Source organism: Astatotilapia calliptera, chromosome 7, assembly GCF_964374335.1.
Source record: "Astatotilapia calliptera chromosome 7, fAstCal68.1, whole genome shotgun sequence".
NCBI classification, from domain to species: Eukaryota; Metazoa; Chordata; class Actinopteri; order Cichliformes; family Cichlidae; genus Astatotilapia; species Astatotilapia calliptera.
This window is the reverse complement of record NC_137428.1, coordinates 7,672,539-7,694,204: the sequence shown is the minus strand read 5'-3', so window position 1 is coordinate 7,694,204 and position 21,666 is coordinate 7,672,539. Positions and strand designations below refer to the sequence as shown.

Genomic DNA, 21,666 nt, shown 5'->3' with positions numbered 1-21,666 from the left:
GCTGCTGTACCACTCTGAGCATGCCTGATCTCTGGTTAGTACAGTACAATCTGGGAATACCAGGTGCAGTAAGATTTCAATCTTAAATATCATCAGCCTCTCTCTTTTAATGGGTTATGTCCCACAGGCGTTCAAGCTGGCAGTAATTAAACCACTACTTAAAAAGCTACTTAAAAAGCTGGGTTAAGATCACTTGAGTTAATCTCTAGGAATAGAGATTATATCTTAAAGATATAATGATGTGGATGATTAATTTCCTTCTTCTAAATTCAGATAAAACTGATGTTATTTTACTCGGCCATAAATATCTTAGAAATATGATATCTTACACTTACACTAGATGCCATTACCTTGGCCTCCACTGTGAGAATTCTTGGAGTCATTTTTGACCAGCATATGTACTTCAATGCGCATATTAAGCAACTTTGCAGGACTGCTTTCTTCCATTTGCGCAGTATCTCTAAAATTTGAAACATCCTGTTTCAAAGTGATGCTGAAAATCTAGTTCATGCATTTATTACTTCTATGCTGGACTACTGTAATTTGTTATTATCAGGAGGCCCTAAAAACTCCCTGAAAAGCCTTCAGCGCGGCAACAAGGCTACTGACAGGGACTAGAAAGTGAGAGCATATTTCTCCTATATTTGCTTCCCTTCATTGGCTCCCTTGTAGATCCAGAATCAAATTTAAAATCCTGCTCCTCATATACAAGGTCTTGTATAATCAGGCTCCATCTTATCTTAAAGACCGTTATAGTACCATATCACCCCATTAGAGCACTTTGCTCTCAGGCAGCTGTCTTGTGGATATTTAAAGTAGAATAGGAGACAGAGTGTTGAGCTTTCAGGCCCCTCTTCTGTGGAACCAGCATCTAGTTTGGATTCGGGAGACAGACACTTTTAACATTAGGCTTAAAACTTTCCTTTTTGACAAAGCATATAGTGAAGTTTGGCTCAGTTGACCCTGAACCCGCCAAAGTTATCCCACAGCTAAGAGAAGATTCAGGCTACTATGGGGCTTCTCATCATGCACTGAGCGTTTCTTCTTCACTGATCTTTTATCACTCACTATGTGTTTATAAACCATTTTGCATTAGTTATTATTACTACTCTGGCCACCCTTCCCTGAAGCTGGTCCTGGTGGAGGATTTTTCCTATTAAAAGAGAGTTTTTCCTTCCCACTGTTGCTAAAGCACTTGCTCATAAAGGGGCATCTGATTGTTGGGGTTTCTCTATATTATTGTAGTCTTTACCTTTTAATATAAAGCACCTTTGGTGATATATAAATAAAATTGAATTGAATTTAAATTGGCAATAAACCTTATTCGGGGCAAAATGTTCATGTGATGTAGCAGTTGTAGGCAGTGATGACACAATCTCAAACACATGGTTCATCTGCTGGAAACTCAGAGCAAGAAAATTGAAATCTGATCCTGAAGAGGGAGGACTGTGTCATGTGTTATCATTCTTAATACAGACACACCCTGAATGGGGTCAAATCGGAGCCATACACCATGTTAAGTGCGTGCAGTAGATATACAGTATAAAATGAACAAAAATGAACTTTTTGTGTATTTCGTCTGGTATATAAGGCCACACAACCTTGGGTTTGTTTAGGCCTGTTGTTTTTTGTCTCTGCAGCACCACTGTCTGTATATTTTATGAATTACATCCAGTCACATGTGATGAGTATTGACTGCCTTCTGAAGAGGATAGGTGGGGACTTCATAGTCTATATTCACAAAAGAGATATTGTCCATAAGTTGTCCATAAGTAGATACAGCTATCAGTAGCTACGATCGTAAAGAGGACATTAATGAGAAAAATACTGGCAACAGCCAGTGCTGCCCCTTAACCATCCAGCAGTTTCAAAATCCTACATTACCTAATTTTTGAGTTATCGCATTGACAAGTTTTTCAGAAAACCTGACTTCGAATTTGAGTTTGAGGCCACTAAGATTCTAACTTGTAGATTTTTAGCAGATACAACTCATTTTCAAGTTCTCTTATTTACAAACCTTGGTGTCCACACAGTGTCAGGCTGACAGGTTAAAAATCCCCCCAAATGATCTTGTTTTTTTAAGTGTGATTTGACCCTATATAAATAAACCTGAATTGAATTTGTTTTTTTCTGTGCATTTTCCGAGAACAGGAAAGGTGCTTAAATCACAACTAAGATCACAAGTACCTAAAATATTTGGCCAGTAATGTATGTTTTTGCTAAATTTGCAGTTCAAGGTTCAAGATTACTTTATTTCTATCCCTAGGTAAATTTGCTTTACATAAAAAAATGATAGCATTTGGCATCCACTCACAAAGCACACACACACCCATTAAACCTGACAAACACATATTTGATAATTAGATGCGTGATAAAAAACAATATAAATAAGATGAAGATGAATCAAATAAAACAGTAGCACCAGTAGGGACAAAGCTGTTTTTATATTACTAACTTGGGACTAGAAACCTCCGTCCAGAGGAAAGAAGCTGAAATTCACCCCATAGAGGATGGGGGGCCATTATTAACAATTGATAAAGCCATCCTTTGTATCTGTTGAAAGTACAGGGAGGCTAGACAGGGCTGTGACTCACCTGTCAGGACCATCTCACTATCTGATTCAATGAGTTTTTTCTCTGTGACAGAGGTCTGACTGAACCATGCCACCAAACAAAAAAAGTGCCTGTAGCTTATGCCCTACTTCTGTGATAATGTTGAGGTGGAGGGGGAGAGGTGAGCCCTCGGGTGAACATAGACTATAGTACTGAAAAGTTGTGGAAACTCATGAGGGGGGCAAAAAGGGCACAGTGGCAACCGATAAAAGTTCAACGTCTGGTGTGCAAATAAACTCTCTAACAGTCACAGCGCTATAGTAACGTTTATTCACATACAAGCATACTCCCCCTCCTTGGGATTTCCCCTTTACCCCCACATCCTGATCCCGATGAAATGGAGCTCCAAATCCATCCATCCATCCATCCATCCATCCATCCATCCTCATCCGCTTTATCCGAGGCTAGGTCGCGGGGGAAGCAGCCTAAGCAAAGAGGCCCAGACCTCCCTCTCCCCAGCCACCTCCTCCTCCAGCTTATCCGGGGGAACACCAAGGCGTTCCCAGGCCAGCCGAGAGATATTATCTCTCCAGCGTGTCCTGGGTCTGCCCCGGGGCCTCCTCCCGGTGGGACATGCCTGGAACACCTCACCCAGGAGGAGCCCAGGGGGCATCCTTGTCAGATGCCCGAACCACCTCAGCTGGCTCCTTTCGATGTGGAGCAGCAGCGGCTCTACTCTGAGGGTGAGGGACCAGACAAAGAGCGATTCAGAAGACCCTTATGAAAAGAACATCGAGGGAACAGTTTACCCTGCCCGGGATAGGGTTACCGGGGCCCCGCCCTGGAGCCAGGCCCGGGGCGGGTGCCTGAGGGCGAGCGTCTGGTGGCCGGGCCTTAGTCCATGGGGCCCGGCCGGGCACAGCCCGAAGAGGAGACATGGGCCCATCCTCCCGCAGGCCCACCACCCGCAGGAGGCGCCATAGGGGTCGGGTGCATTGTGTGCCGGGTGGCGGCCAGGAGCGGAGGCCCTGGCGGACTGACCCCCGGCTGCCAAGACTGGCAATTTGGAGCTTTCTGAGCTCTTTCAGAGAGCTCCAAATCCGTCAATTGAAAAATCGACGTCCTGGTCCTGCTCTGTCAGCCATGTCTCAGAAAAAGTCATCACACAGCTGTGCCTGTGTGAAGTCTTTCTGGAACCTAACGTTCCGCTGGAGTTCATGCAGCTTGCTGCTCACAGACTGAACATTTCCCAGGATAACAGAGGGCAGGGGAGTTCGACTGACCTGTTGTCTCCTCAGACACAATTTAACACCTCCATGTCTCCCTCTTTTTGTCTTCCTCTTATCACTTGTTCTGTCTTTTGGTATAAAACCCAGCATACATGGGGTGAGGTCCTTACCACCATACAAGAAGTTAAGTTGTAGCAGCTCCTCACGGGAGTAAACAATCCTCAGCGGGCTTACAGCCTCACACGCATCATGGGAAACAGGCCAGCACAGCTGGGGCCTTATTTAGAAAAGGAAAAAAAACAAACACAAAAAAACAGAAAAACAAACTTAGGATGCTAAGCGCTTGTTCATTGCTGGTCGCTAAGTGCACATGCCATCTTAAATGTAACAGCATTACTTTGTAAACTAATTTAATTAGACAGTCTGTAACATAATGCCCTTTGTAATTTGTCTTCTGATAGCAATATGACCATTGGAGGCCAAACCAGCCGGACAGCTTCTTCCAGTCAGGAGAGGACTGTGTGGTGATGATCTGGCATGAGGGAGGACAGTGGAATGACGTGCCCTGCAACTATCACCTGACATTTACCTGCAAAAAGGGAACAGGTATGCACATGGAAAAACATACGTGTTCTCTTTGGAGACTAAAGGACAACTGGGAAGAATGCTTTCTTTAAGTAAAAAAGCTTAGAGAAGCTTTTTTATTTAACTTTAACTTTGAAGCTTAGCTTCAAAGTTATTGGCTAGGGATAGTAAACATAGAATGAGCTGCATTCATAAACTGTGCAGGTGTAATACACAGACACATATTAGCTAATTTGTGCAGACTAAGTCTGCAGACCAAGTAACAGTCTTTTCAATTTAGTTTAGTTTTATTGCCAGCAGTTGCCAAAGCTGTGTTCTGTACCAGACTCTTCAACATGGATTAGGTTTAGAGGCCAGCCTCAAGTGGCCACGAGAGGAACTGTACTTTTGCGTTAGCTTTGTTTTGTTCAGTGCAGTACTTACATGGGGTGTGGATGAAAAAGTAAGTGTTGTCTGTTGCTTCTAATTTTGTCTCGGTGATCATTCTAACCTTAAACAACAGAATCACAGTACAGTCTTTATCTTTTACTTATCTTTATCTTTCACTTACAGTGCTGTGCATTGTATTAAAAAATGCACATTTTTTTGCATATTTGACACATGTTTCAGATCATCAATCAAATTTTGGTTTTTGACAAAGAGTAAAAACAAAATACAAAGATGGTGGTGTGTGGTCTAACGGGTGCCAGTTGCCATTTAACACATCTATAGTCACATGGAGGTTGAGAACATCATATTACAGTGTCAGGGTATAGTTATTAGAGAGTTCCACGGGAGTCATATGTTGTACAGCATGCCAGATATAGCCAGACTGCCAGAATCTTCCTGGTTTGTTCTCAACCCTGGAAAGTAGCACAGGTGGCATAGGGAGCACAGCTGGGATACCAAGCAAGCATGCTAACCATTTAAATCCCCATTACTCAACATATGGAAGAGCCATCTTGCATATGAAGACCAACAAACTAGAGCTATTGCTGGAAACTACCTCCTCTATTTGGGACTGCTGCGTGTTAATAATCATGGAGACCTGGCTACATCATTAGAGACCATGTTTATTCACACCAGAAGCTAAAAATGACATGAAGTCCAGTTACCACTACTGAAGTCCAGTCACCATGTTTGACTGGTAGTCTGATGTTCTGTTTATGAAATGCTGTGTTAGTTTGATGCCAGATGTAATGGGACTCAAACGTCCAAAAAGTCCAACTTTTGCCTTGTCAGTCAGTCTAAAGTATAAAAGTCTTGGAGATCATCAAGATGTTTTTGGCCGATCTGAGATGAGCCTTTGTTGTGTTTTGGGCAGCTGTAGTTTTCTCCTTGGGACTCACAGAACTGCAGCAAATATGTAGAGCTTTGCTTATGTTTAGAGTTTCCTGCACTGTCCCAAGTGTCAATGGAAATGATTGGTACAGGTTTGTGAATAACATTATTAAACTCTGCATCTCCTGCCAACAGTATCATGCGGTCAGCCTCCTGTGGTGAAGGATGCCCGAGTTTTTGGGGCCACAAAATTGCGCTATGACATCAACACCCTGCTCCGTTATCAGTGTAAGCAGGGCTTCATTCAGAGACACACCCCAACTATACGCTGCCAGGCCAACGGCCAGTGGGACTCGCCTAAAGTCACCTGCACAAGCCGTGAGTCTCCTCCTAATTGTACTTTAGCTAACTTTTTCATTAAAGGTCTGTAAAGTATTTTCAACTGTACTCACTTTTAGTTAATTTCTACATCTGTGCTCTCAGCTGCAACCTACCATAAGACATTTGTTCTTCAACGCCGCCACACCCAGAACAAGCATCAACACAGGCACTATCAACACCACACCAAGAGTCAGGAGGAACACAGACAAAACCAAGGGCAACAGCAGATTTCCAACATCCTGCAGAGCAACTGGATCGCCATTCAGAGTCATCGACAGCTGAGTAAGGAGAGGCAGCTGCAGGTCCGCACTCGCAGCCAGGATCAGATGAAACACTCAGTGGGTTTGTAGTTGTGGACATCAGATTTTTGGTGATGACTAATTGCAGCAGTCTGTCTAGAGGCACTGATAGAGAGTGATGTTCCACTGAACTGTCTATCAGTGTCTCTTGAGGGGACATTTTTACAATTACATTCCAGGATCAGACACCAAGGACAGTTTAGCTTCATTTCCAAACTTCATTTATTGACCACATCAGTCTCCCCACAAAACCATGGTGCTCAGATTATTGATATGCTTCCTTTTCACTGCTTCAAACACCAGCTAGTGCCATTGTTCAAATACTTGGATATGTTGTGTCTGATATAGATATACACAGCCATGTCTCCTAAGGAGGTCGCCCTAAAACCAGGTCTATCAGTCACAACACAGGAGCACTGCAGCCTTTAGCTCCTCAATGCGTTCTACACTTAATAGTCAAAGTGTTCAGTGTAACTTAAGCCATCAGCTTTTAACCTGTGCTCATAAGTCTAGTGCCTTCTGTCAGATTTTAATGCAGCTCAGTGGCAAATTTTTCATTAAAAGGAATTCAAGTCTTTATTCTTTGTTAAACAGCGTAGTCACGTCCAAGCTGGTTAAAGACACTCACACTTTGTTAACTTTTAAAAGGGATGGAAATGGAAAAATTAAATGGAAACATTTTAGCAGTTCTTGAGCAAAACTAACAAAAAATGACAACTTTGAACTTGTCACTGAATTATAAAGATGAGCAAGAATTCCTCACCTCAAATCACCTCAGATTGTTACCTTTGACCACATTTTCAATGTGTCTGCCTATCTGAACTCATTGTTTTTCATTGTTTGTCTATGATTTTGTACAAAATATTTTACCTGAGTTTTTTTCTTAATTGAGATTTGATGAACACAAATAGGAAATTGTGATGAATATGTCGTCTGTCTATGCTGTGGCTATTAATCATAGGATATATATTATAAATATTATCTGAAGCCATAAGAATTTAATTTATTGTATACTTCAAAACTATGAAAGGACTGTGATATTGAATAAAGGTCCATGGAACTGAAGTGATATCTTCTGCACTGTTTACAGACTCTTGTCATGATCTTTCTTATTGAGAAATCATGTTATCATTGACAGTATGTATACGCAATGCCGTCCTCTAGTTTTATTGAGATTGTTGATTTTCTTTATTGTGCTGTGACTCAAAATCGACTTCCTCTATTGTCAATGAAAACACTTCTGGTTATTTCTACGTTATTTTTACATTATTAGACACATACCTTCATGTTGCCTTTTCCTGTAGACGTGGAATCAGTTTGTTTATTGTTTTCAAGGAATAAGAGAATGTATAAGAAACAAATAAACATGACCACCTGCTCTATAAGATTTTTTTTATGCATCTCACGTTGTCTTCATGTCCTTCATACATTTTCCTTTAGTATGCGTTAACTGTCCGTTGCCATGCGTTTACATGCGTTGTTATGGGTTAACTGTCCGTTGCCATGGGTTACCGGTCCGTTGCCATGGTAACCGGTCCGTTGCCATGGGTTACCGGTCCGTTGCCATGGTAACCGGTCCGTTGCCATGGGTTACCTGACCGTTGCCATGGGTTAACTGTCCGTTGCCATGCGTTAACTGTCCGTTGCCATGCGTTTACATGTGTTGTTATGGGTTAACTGTCCGTTGCCATGCGTTTACATGCGTTGTTATGGGTTAACTGTCCGTTGCCATGGGTTATATGACCGTTGCCATGGGTTAACTGTCCGTTGCCATGCGTTTACATGTGTTGTTATGGGTTAACTGTCCGTTGCCATGCGTTTACATGCGTTGTTATGGGTTAACTGTCCGTTGCCATGCGTTTACATGCGTTGTTATGGGTTAACTGTCCGTTGCCATGGGTTACCGGTCCGTTGCCATGGTAACCGGTCCGTTGCCATGGGTTACCGGTCCGTTGCCATGGTAACCGGTCCGTTGCCATGGTAACCGGTCCGTTGCCATGGGTTACCTGACCGTTGCCATGGGTTAACTGTCCGTTGCCATGCGTTTACATGTGTTGTTATGGGTTAACTGTCCGTTGCCATGCGTTTACATGCGTTGTTATGGGTTAACTGTCCGTTGCCATGGGTTATATGACCGTTGCCATGGGTTAACTGTCCGTTGCCATGCGTTTACATGCGTTGTTATGGGTTAACTGTCCGTTGCCATGCGTTTACATGCGTTTTTATGGGTTAACTGTCCGTTGCCATGGGTTATATGACCGTTGCCATGCGTTAACTGTCCGTTGCCATGCGTTAACTGTCCGTTGCCATGCGTTTACATGCGTTGTTATGGGTTAACTGTCCGTTGCCATGCGTTTACATGCGTTGTTATGGGTTAACTGTCCGTTGCCATGGGTTACCGGTCCGTTGCCATGGTAACCGGTCCGTTGCCATGGGTTACCGGTCCGTTGCCATGGTAACCGGTCCGTTGCCATGGGTTTCCTGACCGTTGCCATGGGTTAACTGTCCGTTGCCATGCGTTAACTGTCCGTTGACATGCGTTTACATGTGTTGTTATGGGTTAACTGTCCGTTGCCATGCGTTTACATGCGTTGTTATGGGTTAACTGTCCGTTGCCATGGGTTATATGACCGTTGCCATGGGTTAACTGTCCGTTGCCATGCGTTTACATGTGTTGTTATGGGTTAACTGTCCGTTGCCATGCGTTTACATGCGTTGTTATGAGTTAACTGTCCGTTGCCATGGGTTACCTGTCCGTTGCCATGGTAACCGGTCCGTTGCCATGGGTTACTGGTCCGTTGCCATGGTAACCGGTCCGTTGCCATGGGTTACCTGACCGTTGCCATGGGTTAACTGTCCGTTGCCATGCGTTTACATGTGTTGTTATGGGTTAACTGTCCGTTGCCATGCGTTTACATGCGTTGTTATGGGTTAACTGTCCGTTGCCATGGGTTATATGACCGTTGCCATGCGTTAACTGTCCGTTGCCATGCGTTAACTGTCCGTTGCCATGCGTTTACATGCGTTGTTATGGGTTAACTGTCCGTTGCCATGCGTTTACATGCGTTGTTATGGGTTAACTGTCCGTTGCCATGGGTTACCGGTCCGTTGCCATGGTAACCGGTCCGTTGCCATGGGATACCGGTTCGTTGCCATGGTAACCGGTCCGTTGCCATGGGTTACCTGACCGTTGCCATGGGTTAACTGTCCGTTGCCATGCGTTAACTGTCCGTTGACATGCGTTTACATGTGTTGTTATGGGTTAACTGTCCGTTGCCATGCGTTTACATGCGTTGTTATGGGTTAACTGTCCGTTGCCATGGGTTATATGACCGTTGCCATGGGTTAACTGTCCGTTGCCATGCGTTTACATGTGTTGTTATGGGTTAACTGTCCGTTGCCATGCGTTTACATGCGTTGTTATGAGTTAACTGTCCGTTGCCATGGGATACCGGTCCGTTGCCATGGTAACCGGTCCGTTGCCATGGGTTACTGGTCCATTGCCATGGTAACCGGTCCGTTGCCATGGGTTACCTGACCGTTGCCATGCGTTAACTGTCCGTTGCCATGCGTTAACTGTCCGTTGCCATGCGTTTACATGCGTTGTTATGGGTTAACTGTCCGTTGCCATGCGTTTACATGCGTTGTTATGGGTTAACTGTCCGTTGCCATGGGTTACCGGTCCGTTGCCATGGTAACCGGTCCGTTGCCATGGGTTACCGGTCCGTTGCCATGGTAACCGGTCCGTTGCCATGGGTTTCCTGACCGTTGCCATGGGTTAACTGTCCGTTGCCATGCGTTAACTGTCCGTTGACATGCGTTTACATGTGTTGTTATGGGTTAACTGTCCGTTGCCATGCGTTTACATGCGTTGTTATGGGTTAACTGTCCGTTGCCATGGGTTATATGACCGTTGCCATGGGTTAACTGTCCGTTGCCATGCGTTTACATGTGTTGTTATGGGTTAACTGTCCGTTGCCATGCGTTTACATGCGTTGTTATGAGTTAACTGTCCGTTGCCATGGGTTACCTGTCCGTTGCCATGGTAACCGGTCCGTTGCCATGGGTTACTGGTCCGTTGCCATGGTAACCGGTCCGTTGCCATGGGTTACCTGACCGTTGCCATGGGTTAACTGTCCGTTGCCATGCGTTTACATGTGTTGTTATGGGTTAACTGTCCGTTGCCATGCGTTTACATGCGTTGTTATGGGTTAACTGTCCGTTGCCATGGGTTATATGACCGTTGCCATGGTAACCGGTCCGTTGCCATGGGTTACTGGTCCATTGCCATGGTAACCGGTCCGTTGCCATGGGTTACCTGACCGTTGCCATGGGTTAACTGTCAGTTGCCATGCGTTTACATGTGTTGTTATGGGTTAACTGTCCGTTGCCATGCGTTTACATGCGTTGTTATGGGTTAACTGTCCGTTGCTATGGGTTATATGACCGTTGCCATGGGTTAACTGTCCGTTGCCATGCGTTAACTGTCCGTTGCCATGCGTTTACATGTGTTGTTATGGGTTAACTGTCCGTTGCCATGCGTTTACATGCGTTGTTATGGGTTAACTGTCCGTTGCCATGCATTTACATGTGTTGTTATGGGTTAACTGTCCGTTGCCATGCATTTACATGTGTTGTTATGGGTTAACTGTCCGTTGCCATGCGTTTACATGCGTTGTTATGAGTTAACTGTCCGTTGCCATGGGATACCGGTCCGTTGCCATGGTAACCGGTCCGTTGCCATGGGTTACCGGTCCGTTGCCATGGTAACCGGTCCGTTGCCATGGGTTACCTGTCCGTTGCCATGCGTTAACTGTCCGTTGCCATGCGTTTACATGTGTTGTTATGGGTTAACTGTCCGTTGCCATGCGTTTACATGCGTTGTTATGGGTTAACTGTCCGTTGCCATGGGTTATATGACCGTTGCCATGGGTTAACTGTCCGTTGCCATGCGTTAACTGTCCGTCGCCATGCGTTTACATGTGTTGTTATGGGTTAACTGTCCGTTGCCATGCGTTTACATGCGTTGTTATGGGTTAACTGTCCGTTGCCATGCGTTTACATGCGTTGTTATGGGTTAACTGTCCGTTGCCATGGGTTATATGACCGTTGCCATGCGTTAACTGTCCGTTGCCATGCGTTAACTGTCCGTTGCCATGCGTTTACATGCGTTGTTATGGGTTAACTGTCCGTTGCCATGCGTTTACATGCGTTGTTATGGGTTAACTGTCCGTTGCCATGGGTTACCGGTCCGTTGCCATGGTAACCGGTCCGTTGCCATGGGTTACCGGTCCGTTGCCATGGTAACCGGTCGTTGCCATGGGTTACCTGACCGTTGCCATGGGTTAACTGTCCGTTGCCATGCGTTAACTGTCCGTTGCCATGCGTTTACATGTGTTGTTATGGGTTAACTGTCCGTTGCCATGCATTTACATGTGTTGTTATGGGTTAACTGTCCGTTGCCATGCGTTTACATGCGTTGTTATGAGTTAACTGTCCGTTGCCATGGGATACCGGTCCGTTGCCATGGTAACCGGTCCGTTGCCATGGGTTACCGGTCCGTTGCCATGGTAACCGGTCCGTTGCCATGGGTTACCTGTCCGTTGCCATGCGTTAACTGTCCGTTGCCATGCGTTTACATGTGTTGTTATGGGTTAACTGTCCGTTGCCATGCATTTACATGTGTTGTTATGGGTTAACTGTCCGTTGCCATGCGTTTACATGCGTTGTTATGAGTTAACTGTCCGTTGCCATGGGATACCGGTCCGTTGCCATGGTAACCGGTCCGTTGCCATGGGTTACCGGTCCGTTGCCATGGTAACCGGTCCGTTGCCATGGGTTACCTGTCCGTTGCCATGCGTTAACTGTCCGTTGCCATGCGTTTACATGTGTTATTATGGGTTAACTGTCCGTTGCCATGCGTTTACATGCGTTGTTATGGGTTAACTGTCCGTTGCCATGGGTTATATGACCGTTGCCATGGGTTAACTGTCCGTTGCCATGCGTTTACATGTGTTGTTATGGGTTAACTGTCCGTTGCCATGCGTTGTTATGGGTTAACTGGCCGTTGCCATGCGTTTACCGGTCCGTTGCCATGGTAACCGGTCCGTTGCCATGGGTTACCGGTCCGTTGCCATGGTAACTGGTCCGTTGCCATGGGTTACCTGACCGTTGCCATGGGTTAACTGTCTGTTGCCATGCGTTTACATGTGTTGTTATGGGTTAACTGTCCGTTGCCATGCGTTTACATGCGTTGTTATGGGTTAACTGTCCGTTGCCATGGGTTATATGACCGTTGCCATGGGTTAACTGTCCGTTGCCATGCGTTTACATGTGTTGTTATGGGTTAACTGTCCGTTGCCATGGGTTATATGACCGTTGCCATGGGTTAACTGTCCGTTGCCATGCGTTTACATGCGTTGTTATGGGTTAACTGTCCGTTGCCATGCGTTTACATGCGTTTTTATGGGTTAACTGTCCGTTGCCATGGGTTATATGACCGTTGCCATGCGTTAACTGTCCGTTGCCATGCGTTAACTGTCCGTTGCCATGCGTTTACATGCGTTGTTATGGGTTAACTGTCCGTTGCCATGCGTTTACATGCGTTGTTATGGGTTAACTGTCCGTTGCCATGGGTTACCGGTCCGTTGCCATGGTAACCGGTCCGTTGCCATGGGTTACCGGTCCGTTGCCATGGTAACCGGTCCGTTGCCATGGGTTTCCTGACCGTTGCCATGGGTTAACTGTCCGTTGCCATGCGTTAACTGTCCGTTGACATGCGTTTACATGTGTTGTTATGGGTTAACTGTCCGTTGCCATGCGTTTACATGCGTTGTTATGGGTTAACTGTCCGTTGCCATGGGTTATATGACCGTTGCCATGGGTTAACTGTCCGTTGCCATGCGTTTACATGTGTTGTTATGGGTTAACTGTCCGTTGCCATGCGTTTACATGCGTTGTTATGAGTTAACTGTCCGTTGCCATGGGTTACCTGTCCGTTGCCATGGTAACCGGTCCGTTGCCATGGGTTACTGGTCCGTTGCCATGGTAACCGGTCCGTTGCCATGGGTTACCTGACCGTTGCCATGGGTTAACTGTCCGTTGCCATGCGTTTACATGTGTTGTTATGGGTTAACTGTCCGTTGCCATGCGTTTACATGCGTTGTTATGGGTTAACTGTCCGTTGCCATGGGTTATATGACCGTTGCCATGCGTTAACTGTCCGTTGCCATGCGTTAACTGTCCGTTGCCATGCGTTTACATGCGTTGTTATGGGTTAACTGTCCGTTGCCATGCGTTTACATGCGTTGTTATGGGTTAACTGTCCGTTGCCATGGGTTACCGGTCCGTTGCCATGGTAACCGGTCCGTTGCCATGGGATACCGGTTCGTTGCCATGGTAACCGGTCCGTTGCCATGGGTTACCTGACCGTTGCCATGGGTTAACTGTCCGTTGCCATGCGTTAACTGTCCGTTGACATGCGTTTACATGTGTTGTTATGGGTTAACTGTCCGTTGCCATGCGTTTACATGCGTTGTTATGGGTTAACTGTCCGTTGCCATGGGTTATATGACCGTTGCCATGGGTTAACTGTCCGTTGCCATGCGTTTACATGTGTTGTTATGGGTTAACTGTCCGTTGCCATGCGTTTACATGCGTTGTTATGAGTTAACTGTCCGTTGCCATGGGATACCGGTCCGTTGCCATGGTAACCGGTCCGTTGCCATGGGTTACTGGTCCATTGCCATGGTAACCGGTCCGTTGCCATGGGTTACCTGACCGTTGCCATGCGTTAACTGTCCGTTGCCATGCGTTAACTGTCCGTTGCCATGCGTTTACATGCGTTGTTATGGGTTAACTGTCCGTTGCCATGCGTTTACATGCGTTGTTATGGGTTAACTGTCCGTTGCCATGGGTTACCGGTCCGTTGCCATGGTAACCGGTCCGTTGCCATGGGTTACCGGTCCGTTGCCATGGTAACCGGTCCGTTGCCATGGGTTTCCTGACCGTTGCCATGGGTTAACTGTCCGTTGCCATGCGTTAACTGTCCGTTGACATGCGTTTACATGTGTTGTTATGGGTTAACTGTCCGTTGCCATGCGTTTACATGCGTTGTTATGGGTTAACTGTCCGTTGCCATGGGTTATATGACCGTTGCCATGGGTTAACTGTCCGTTGCCATGCGTTTACATGTGTTGTTATGGGTTAACTGTCCGTTGCCATGCGTTTACATGCGTTGTTATGAGTTAACTGTCCGTTGCCATGGGTTACCTGTCCGTTGCCATGGTAACCGGTCCGTTGCCATGGGTTACTGGTCCGTTGCCATGGTAACCGGTCCGTTGCCATGGGTTACCTGACCGTTGCCATGGGTTAACTGTCCGTTGCCATGCGTTTACATGTGTTGTTATGGGTTAACTGTCCGTTGCCATGCGTTTACATGCGTTGTTATGGGTTAACTGTCCGTTGCCATGGGTTATATGACCGTTGCCATGCGTTAACTGTCCGTTGCCATGCGTTAACTGTCCGTTGCCATGCGTTTACATGCGTTGTTATGGGTTAACTGTCCGTTGCCATGCGTTTACATGCGTTGTTATGGGTTAACTGTCCGTTGCCATGGGTTACCGGTCCGTTGCCATGGTAACCGGTCCGTTGCCATGGGATACCGGTTCGTTGCCATGGTAACCGGTCCGTTGCCATGGGTTACCTGACCGTTGCCATGGGTTAACTGTCCGTTGCCATGCGTTAACTGTCCGTTGACATGCGTTTACATGTGTTGTTATGGGTTAACTGTCCGTTGCCATGCGTTTACATGCGTTGTTATGGGTTAACTGTCCGTTGCCATGGGTTATATGACCGTTGCCATGGGTTAACTGTCCGTTGCCATGCGTTTACATGTGTTGTTATGGGTTAACTGTCCGTTGCCATGCGTTTACATGCGTTGTTATGAGTTAACTGTCCGTTGCCATGGGATACCGGTCCGTTGCCATGGTAACCGGTCCGTTGCCATGGGTTACTGGTCCATTGCCATGGTAACCGGTCCGTTGCCATGGGTTACCTGACCGTTGCCATGGGTTAACTGTCAGTTGCCATGCGTTTACATGTGTTGTTATGGGTTAACTGTCCGTTGCCATGCGTTTACATGCGTTGTTATGGGTTAACTGTCCGTTGCTATGGGTTATATGACCGTTGCCATGGGTTAACTGTCCGTTGCCATGCGTTAACTGTCCGTTGCCATGCGTTAACTGTCCGTTGCCATGCGTTTACATGCGTTGTTATGGGTTAACTGTCCGTTGCCATGCGTTTACATGCGTTGTTATGGGTTAACTGTCCGTTGCCATGCGTTTACCGGTCCGTTGCCATGGTAACCGGTCCGTTGCCATGGGTTACCGGTCCGTTGCCATGGTAACCGGTCCGTTGCCATGGGTTACCTGACCGTTGCCATGGGTTAACTGTCCGTTGCCATGCGTTTACATGTGTTGTTATGGGTTAACTGTCCGTTGCCATGCGTTTACATGCGTTGTTATGGGTTAACTGTCCGTTGCCATGGGTTATATGACCGTTGCCATGGGTTAACTGTCCGTTGCCATGCGTTAACTGTCCGTTGCCATGCGTTTACATGCGTTGTTATGGGTTAACTGTCCGTTGCCATGCGTTTACATGCGTTGTTATGGGTTACCGGTCCGTTGCCACTCTTCTCTTTCTTTGCTGTCTTAACACTTGGAGTCCCAGGCTTCTACCTTTCTACCTTTAAAACCCACCACCAGCCAAATGGCTGGTAGCCAAGTGGAAGCTAAATTGGCTAGTCATTCATATGTAAATTAGGTTGTTAGCTGGGAATTCTGGAGGGAGGGGAGTGGGGGTGTGTGGATGAGGGGGTGGGGGAGCTGCTAAAAGCTGTGAACTTCCTTTTGTGTTTCATCTTGATGCATTCTCAATCATCCAGGGAAATAAATCTCCAAAAGTCACCAACTTGGAGTGTTTCAGTTTGCCATCTTAGGGAGAAATCAACACACATGGGTGTAGGTCCTTTGTTGCTGAGATTTATTGATAAAAACAGTACAAAAAACCAACCATTTATACACATATTTACAAATAATAATAAAAAGTGAGTTTCTCAATATATTCCTGTCCTTTGGACGTCTAGTGAAAAACAGTTTTCTGTCTTGACTGATCTGTAATCACTTTTCTACATTTATATCCAGTTTTTTGCCATCGAGATCACCACAGTCCAAATGCAAAAGCTTTAAAGCAAGACTTAGGAAACCAGTGGGTGTCGTTATGGTATTTACTTCTGGCATCTGTAATGAATTTTGGAATGAATATTGTTAGAATTATGTGAATCATATACTTTAGTTCTGATGAGTGGCTCCATAGTCTCATGGTTTACACGTTGTGGCTCGAGTGGTTTGTATACAGATCAATGCTTGGGCAAGATACTGAACCCTGAGTTACCTCTGTGTGTGTGAATGCATTCAGCAGATAAAAGCACAAGGCACTATATAAATACCATTTCTTTTACATTCACCTAAGAAGTGAAAAAATCTCCAGTTTAATCCCAGCTGGAGACAAAAATCCCTTGGGGGTGTCAGGAACGGAAATCCACTGTGAATAAGGGGAGCAGCTGAATAAAGCTTTTATGCTGGAGCCCTCATGGTCACTATATTCAAACACTTTTCACCACAATCATAAAACATCAAATGAGGAATTGTCCATAAAGTCCTGAGTGCTTAAAAAGAAGTTGCAAGTTCTTCACTGGAAATACACCTACTGGTTTGTTGGGGGCAGATGATTAGTGCCCAGACTTTCAGAAACAAATAACCAAACACAGAAAACATAACAAACCACAAATGTCTGCCAGGGTTTCAGCACTGAGCTGGGAAACATCTTGTTATTTATGCGAGCTGAGCCTATTTGAATAAGAAAAATACTGCTTCTTTCACAATATACCAAAATCTTTTCATTTCTTTTGCCTGAGTCACTGAGAAATTTTCTTCACTCCGCAGCCCACCAACTTCACGAACCCAGTGTATGCCACCCTGTACATGGGTGCCCACAACAGCCGCAATTCTCTGGCGAGCACTGATGAAAAGAAGGAGCTCCTCTCCCAGGTTGACGAGGACATGAGCGACCCCCTGGCATAGACCTCGGCATGGACTGAACTCTGCCAACATTGCCCTGCCTCGCCCAACCTAGAGCCAGCGAGCTCTCTCATTTTATGCCTTTACCAACTGAAAAGAAAAGCAACAAAAAAACATAAAAACGAGAACACTGTATAAAATGTATAAAATGAAGAACTACTTTTTTTAAGTGATTGCAGTATTATATTTTGTTCTTTGACAAAAAGGAAAACAAATCCTCTGGTGACGGAAAAGAAACCATTTTATAGACATTTTATCCAGTTCTTTTTCATTTTGCTCACTTCCTCACAACTCAGAATGGCTTACTGAAGGCCAGACAGTCCTGATCTCCAAGGACCCCCAGAAGAGAACTTTCCCATCCAACCACTGGCCAATAACCTGCCTCAGTACCACATGGACGCTGCTGTCAGGCATCATAGCAGCTAAGAAGAACAATACATGAGTGGGGGGACAAAAAGGAATTGTCAGGAATACCGGTGTTCTGGGAATCCATCCTACCTGACAAACCATCCTACCCGTTGTTTCTACGCATGCGCGCAACACGAAATTCAGTGGCGAACCGTCTTACCTTTGTGAATATAAGCTACAAACATACTCTGACGGGTAAAATTATGTGCCAAACCGTCCTACCTTTGTAAAAGTGATGTACAAGCATACTTTAACAGCTATAATTAAGTGGCAAATCGTCCCACCTTTGTTAATATGGGCTAGAAGCATAATTTTACAGCTAGAATTCAGTGGCAAATCATCTTACCTTTGTTAATAAGAGCTAGAAACATACTCTGACGGGTATAAATACGTGCCAAACCATGCTACCTTTCTGAATGTGACCTACAAGCATACTTTAACAGGTAAAATGAAGTGGCAAACCATCCTGGCTTTATGAATGTGAGCTACAAGCATACTCTGATGGGCAAAGTTAAGTGGTAAACCGTCATACCTACTTACGTTTGTGCTGGAATTACTGTGTGACAGCAGAAATGTGCATAAACTACTTACGGTAGGACGTTTTGCCAAAGTAGGACGTTTTGTCAGAACAGCGGAGGAGTGAAAGACCAGCTACTGGTAGACAGGGCAGTGCGGACTAGGCTGACCAACCTGAGCACTCCCTGGAATGATTACAAGAAAGCCTATGACTCGATGCCCCACACCTGGATCCTGGAATGCCTGGAACAGTACAAGATCAACAGGACCCTAAGAGCCTTCATCAGGAACTCAGTGGGGGTGTGGTGGACAACACTAGAGACCAACTTCAAGCCCATAGGACAGGTTGCCATCAAGTGCGGGATCTACAAAGGAAATGCTCTATTCCCACTGCTGTTCTGTATAGGCCTGAACCCCCTCAGTGAGATTACTGACAGGACTGGCTACGTATACTAACTACAGAATGGAGCAATATGTATGTATGTATGTATGTATGTATGTATGTATGTATGTATGTATGTATATATATATATATATATATATATATATATATATATATATATATATGTGTGTGTGTGTGTGTGTGTGTGTGTGTGTGTGTGTGTGTGTGTGTGTGTGTGTGTGTGTGTGTGTCATTGCAAGACATAATACAAATAGGCAACTGAAGTTAAAGAGGAAATCATGGAATCAATTATTAAACCAAAGTGTATTCTAAATTTTTGACTCATCAAAGTAGCCACCTTTGGCAGATGTATCAGCTGAACACACACGTGGCATTCTTTCTACATTCTTTTCTACTTCAGAAAGCTCTCCCCATATCTGTTGCTTTCACTCCAGTTCATCCCAAAGCAGGTCAATGGGGTTTAAGTCTGGAGACTGTGCTGGTCACTCCATGTTTTCAAGCTTACCAGCTTGTTCTTTTTTTCCTAAGGTAGTTCTGGCATAGCTGGGTCTTATATTTGGGTCATTATCTTGCTGTAGAATGGACCCCTGACCAACTAGGCACATACCAGAGGGTACTACATGGCGCTACAGAAAGTTGTGGTAGCTGTTTTGGTTTAGGGTGCCTGTCACTCTGTACAAGTCACCGACCCTGGATCCAGCAAAACAGCCCCAGACCATCACACTTCCTCCATGTTTAACAGTTGATGCCACACACTGTGGAACCATCCTTTCACATACTTGACGGCGTACAAAGATCCTGTGTGATGAACCGAAGATTTGAAATTTTGATTCATCAGTTCATAATACCTTCTTCCAGTCTTCAGTATCCCAATGGCAATGTTTCATGGTCCAGGGAAGCCTCTATGTCTTATTCTGACATCTTAGCAATGGCTTTATTCCTGCAACTTGTCCTGTCAAACCTACAGCTTGAAGTCTTCTCTTCTTTTTTTTTTTTTTTTGCCTGTCCCGTTTGGATCTTTAGCCATCAGAATTGTTGTCTGAAGGCCAAGAAAGATGCCAAATGGATTTACTTTACCAAGTGGATCATCATGGCCTTGCCATATCGGTCCATTTGATTGACCTTTATTATAATTATGTATTTATTTTATTTTCGTTTTTTAAAGACGGGACAGACATGACTGGGGGAGAGGGAGAGAAAGAAAAATAGAGGGGAGAAGAGATGGTGAGAAAGGGAGGAAGAAAAAAAAAGAAAAACAAACAAAACACCTGGATCACCTGTATGGAGATAAAAAAAAACAGAAGAGAAACAAACAACAAAGAGCAACGTAATAAAAACAACACCATCACAATAAACTAGCTAACAATAGATAACAGTAGATACTTTTTTAATTTCACCTGTTGAGAATGAAAAAACAAAGCAAGTAGAAGAAAACGAGAGCAACATAATAAACAACATCACGATGATCTATGGGAATATGACAGTAAATACTAAATATTGAATATTATTGTGCAGCACGTAAGATCGACAGCGCACAGTGTGCTTTGAGGTAGGAGCCAAAAACGGTGTAGTTTGTGTGTGTGAGCACCCGTGTGTACACCTGTGAGCATGAACGCGCTTGTTTTTAAAAGGTTCCTTCATGTGTGCACAGCCCCGTCCACCAGGGCATGAAGCAGGTATGGAGGAGATCAAAACTCCAGACATCCAGAGGCCTCCAGAACACAAGAGACCAAGGAAGACCAACAGAGGGGCAGCCGCGCCACTGTCCCAGAAAGAGCTGAGGAGAGTCCCAGATGAGGGGTCACTCAGCTGCCGAGGAGCAGAAGAAGTCGGGGGGGGTTGCAGTGACATGCCCGTGAGCTCCGCCGGCAGCCAGCTGTGCCAGAGTGACCGAGCCCCAGGCCGAGAGGCCGAGGGCACCCCACCCCCGAAGTGGCCCGAGCGAGCCCCAGGCTCCAGACCTCTTCCTGTTTGAGTTTGCCCCAGTTTCTGAGTGCCTTTTGATGGTGAAGGAAACTGTACTCACTGACACCTTAACTTTCTTTCCAATTTCTCTGTAGGAAAGACCTACATTTCTAAGTGTTATGATGGTCTGTCTCTCTTCCCTTGTTATTTGCCCTTTTCTCACCATTTTTCTAGCAACGCACTACTTTCTGCAGTACAAGACAGTTCAACTGATGTTCACGAGGGTACCACAGTGTGTTCCAGCACTGCTGTTATGCAGACAGAGGGGGTTGTAAGTGATCCAGAAAAGTTGGAACACCTGTAGGAATTAGTAGCACGAGCTTTGAGGGTTTGATCAACCTCCATTGCTGCAGAACAACTTTAAATTGTTAACGCATTTTGTGTTCCCTGAAACAGGCCTTTTTGTATAATTCTGAAAATCTTTGACCGGTACTGCTGTCTTTGTTTATTGTGGATGTCTATATATAATCTGTGCTCTCTTTGTAATGTTAAACAGACAGCTTTCCTGAAAATAGCACAAACAAAAGAATCAGCATGAAAACCAACATGCCGTCACTCAGCTTTTAAAACAGTCATTTACTTTGGCAACATGCTGTATTTCAGTTACAAAATTAACTGATGCAGCACCATGAATGGCCTCAGTGTTCCCACTGGAAAAACATTTTCATGTAAGCAGGACCCCTCCCTCTGCAAACATTTACACATTACAGCATTACCCAAGAACTACAGCTCTGCAAATACACATCCTAACAAATAAAGGGCAGACATTAACTTTGATGATTTTTCTTTTCCGCTGCAACTACAGTGGAATCGCTCATCGTTGCTATGATGTATTTATGTTAATTCAGTAATGGTTGTATACATTGATAGAGGCTGAGTCATGGTTTATATATTCTTTTATTATCCCTTTGTCTGCAAATCCCTAAGATT

The 21,666-nt window shown here is 45.2% G+C and overlaps 1 protein-coding gene across 2 annotated transcripts in view; it reads left to right on the top strand.

Moving 5' to 3' along the window:
- vcanb (versican b) overlaps positions 1-7,693 on the top strand; it is a 35,274-nt gene extending 27,581 nt beyond the window's left edge. For both annotated transcript variants that reach the window (XM_026172694.2, XM_026172693.2), the window contains exons 14-16: positions 4,243-4,387; positions 5,822-6,004; positions 6,110-7,693. In XM_026172694.2, coding sequence (XP_026028479.2) covers positions 4,243-4,387; positions 5,822-6,004; positions 6,110-6,357 — 576 coding nt within the window. In that variant the 3' untranslated portion in view covers positions 6,358-7,693. The remainder of the gene's footprint in view (positions 1-4,242; positions 4,388-5,821; positions 6,005-6,109) is intronic.
- The last annotated feature ends 13,973 nt before the right edge of the window (positions 7,694-21,666 follow it).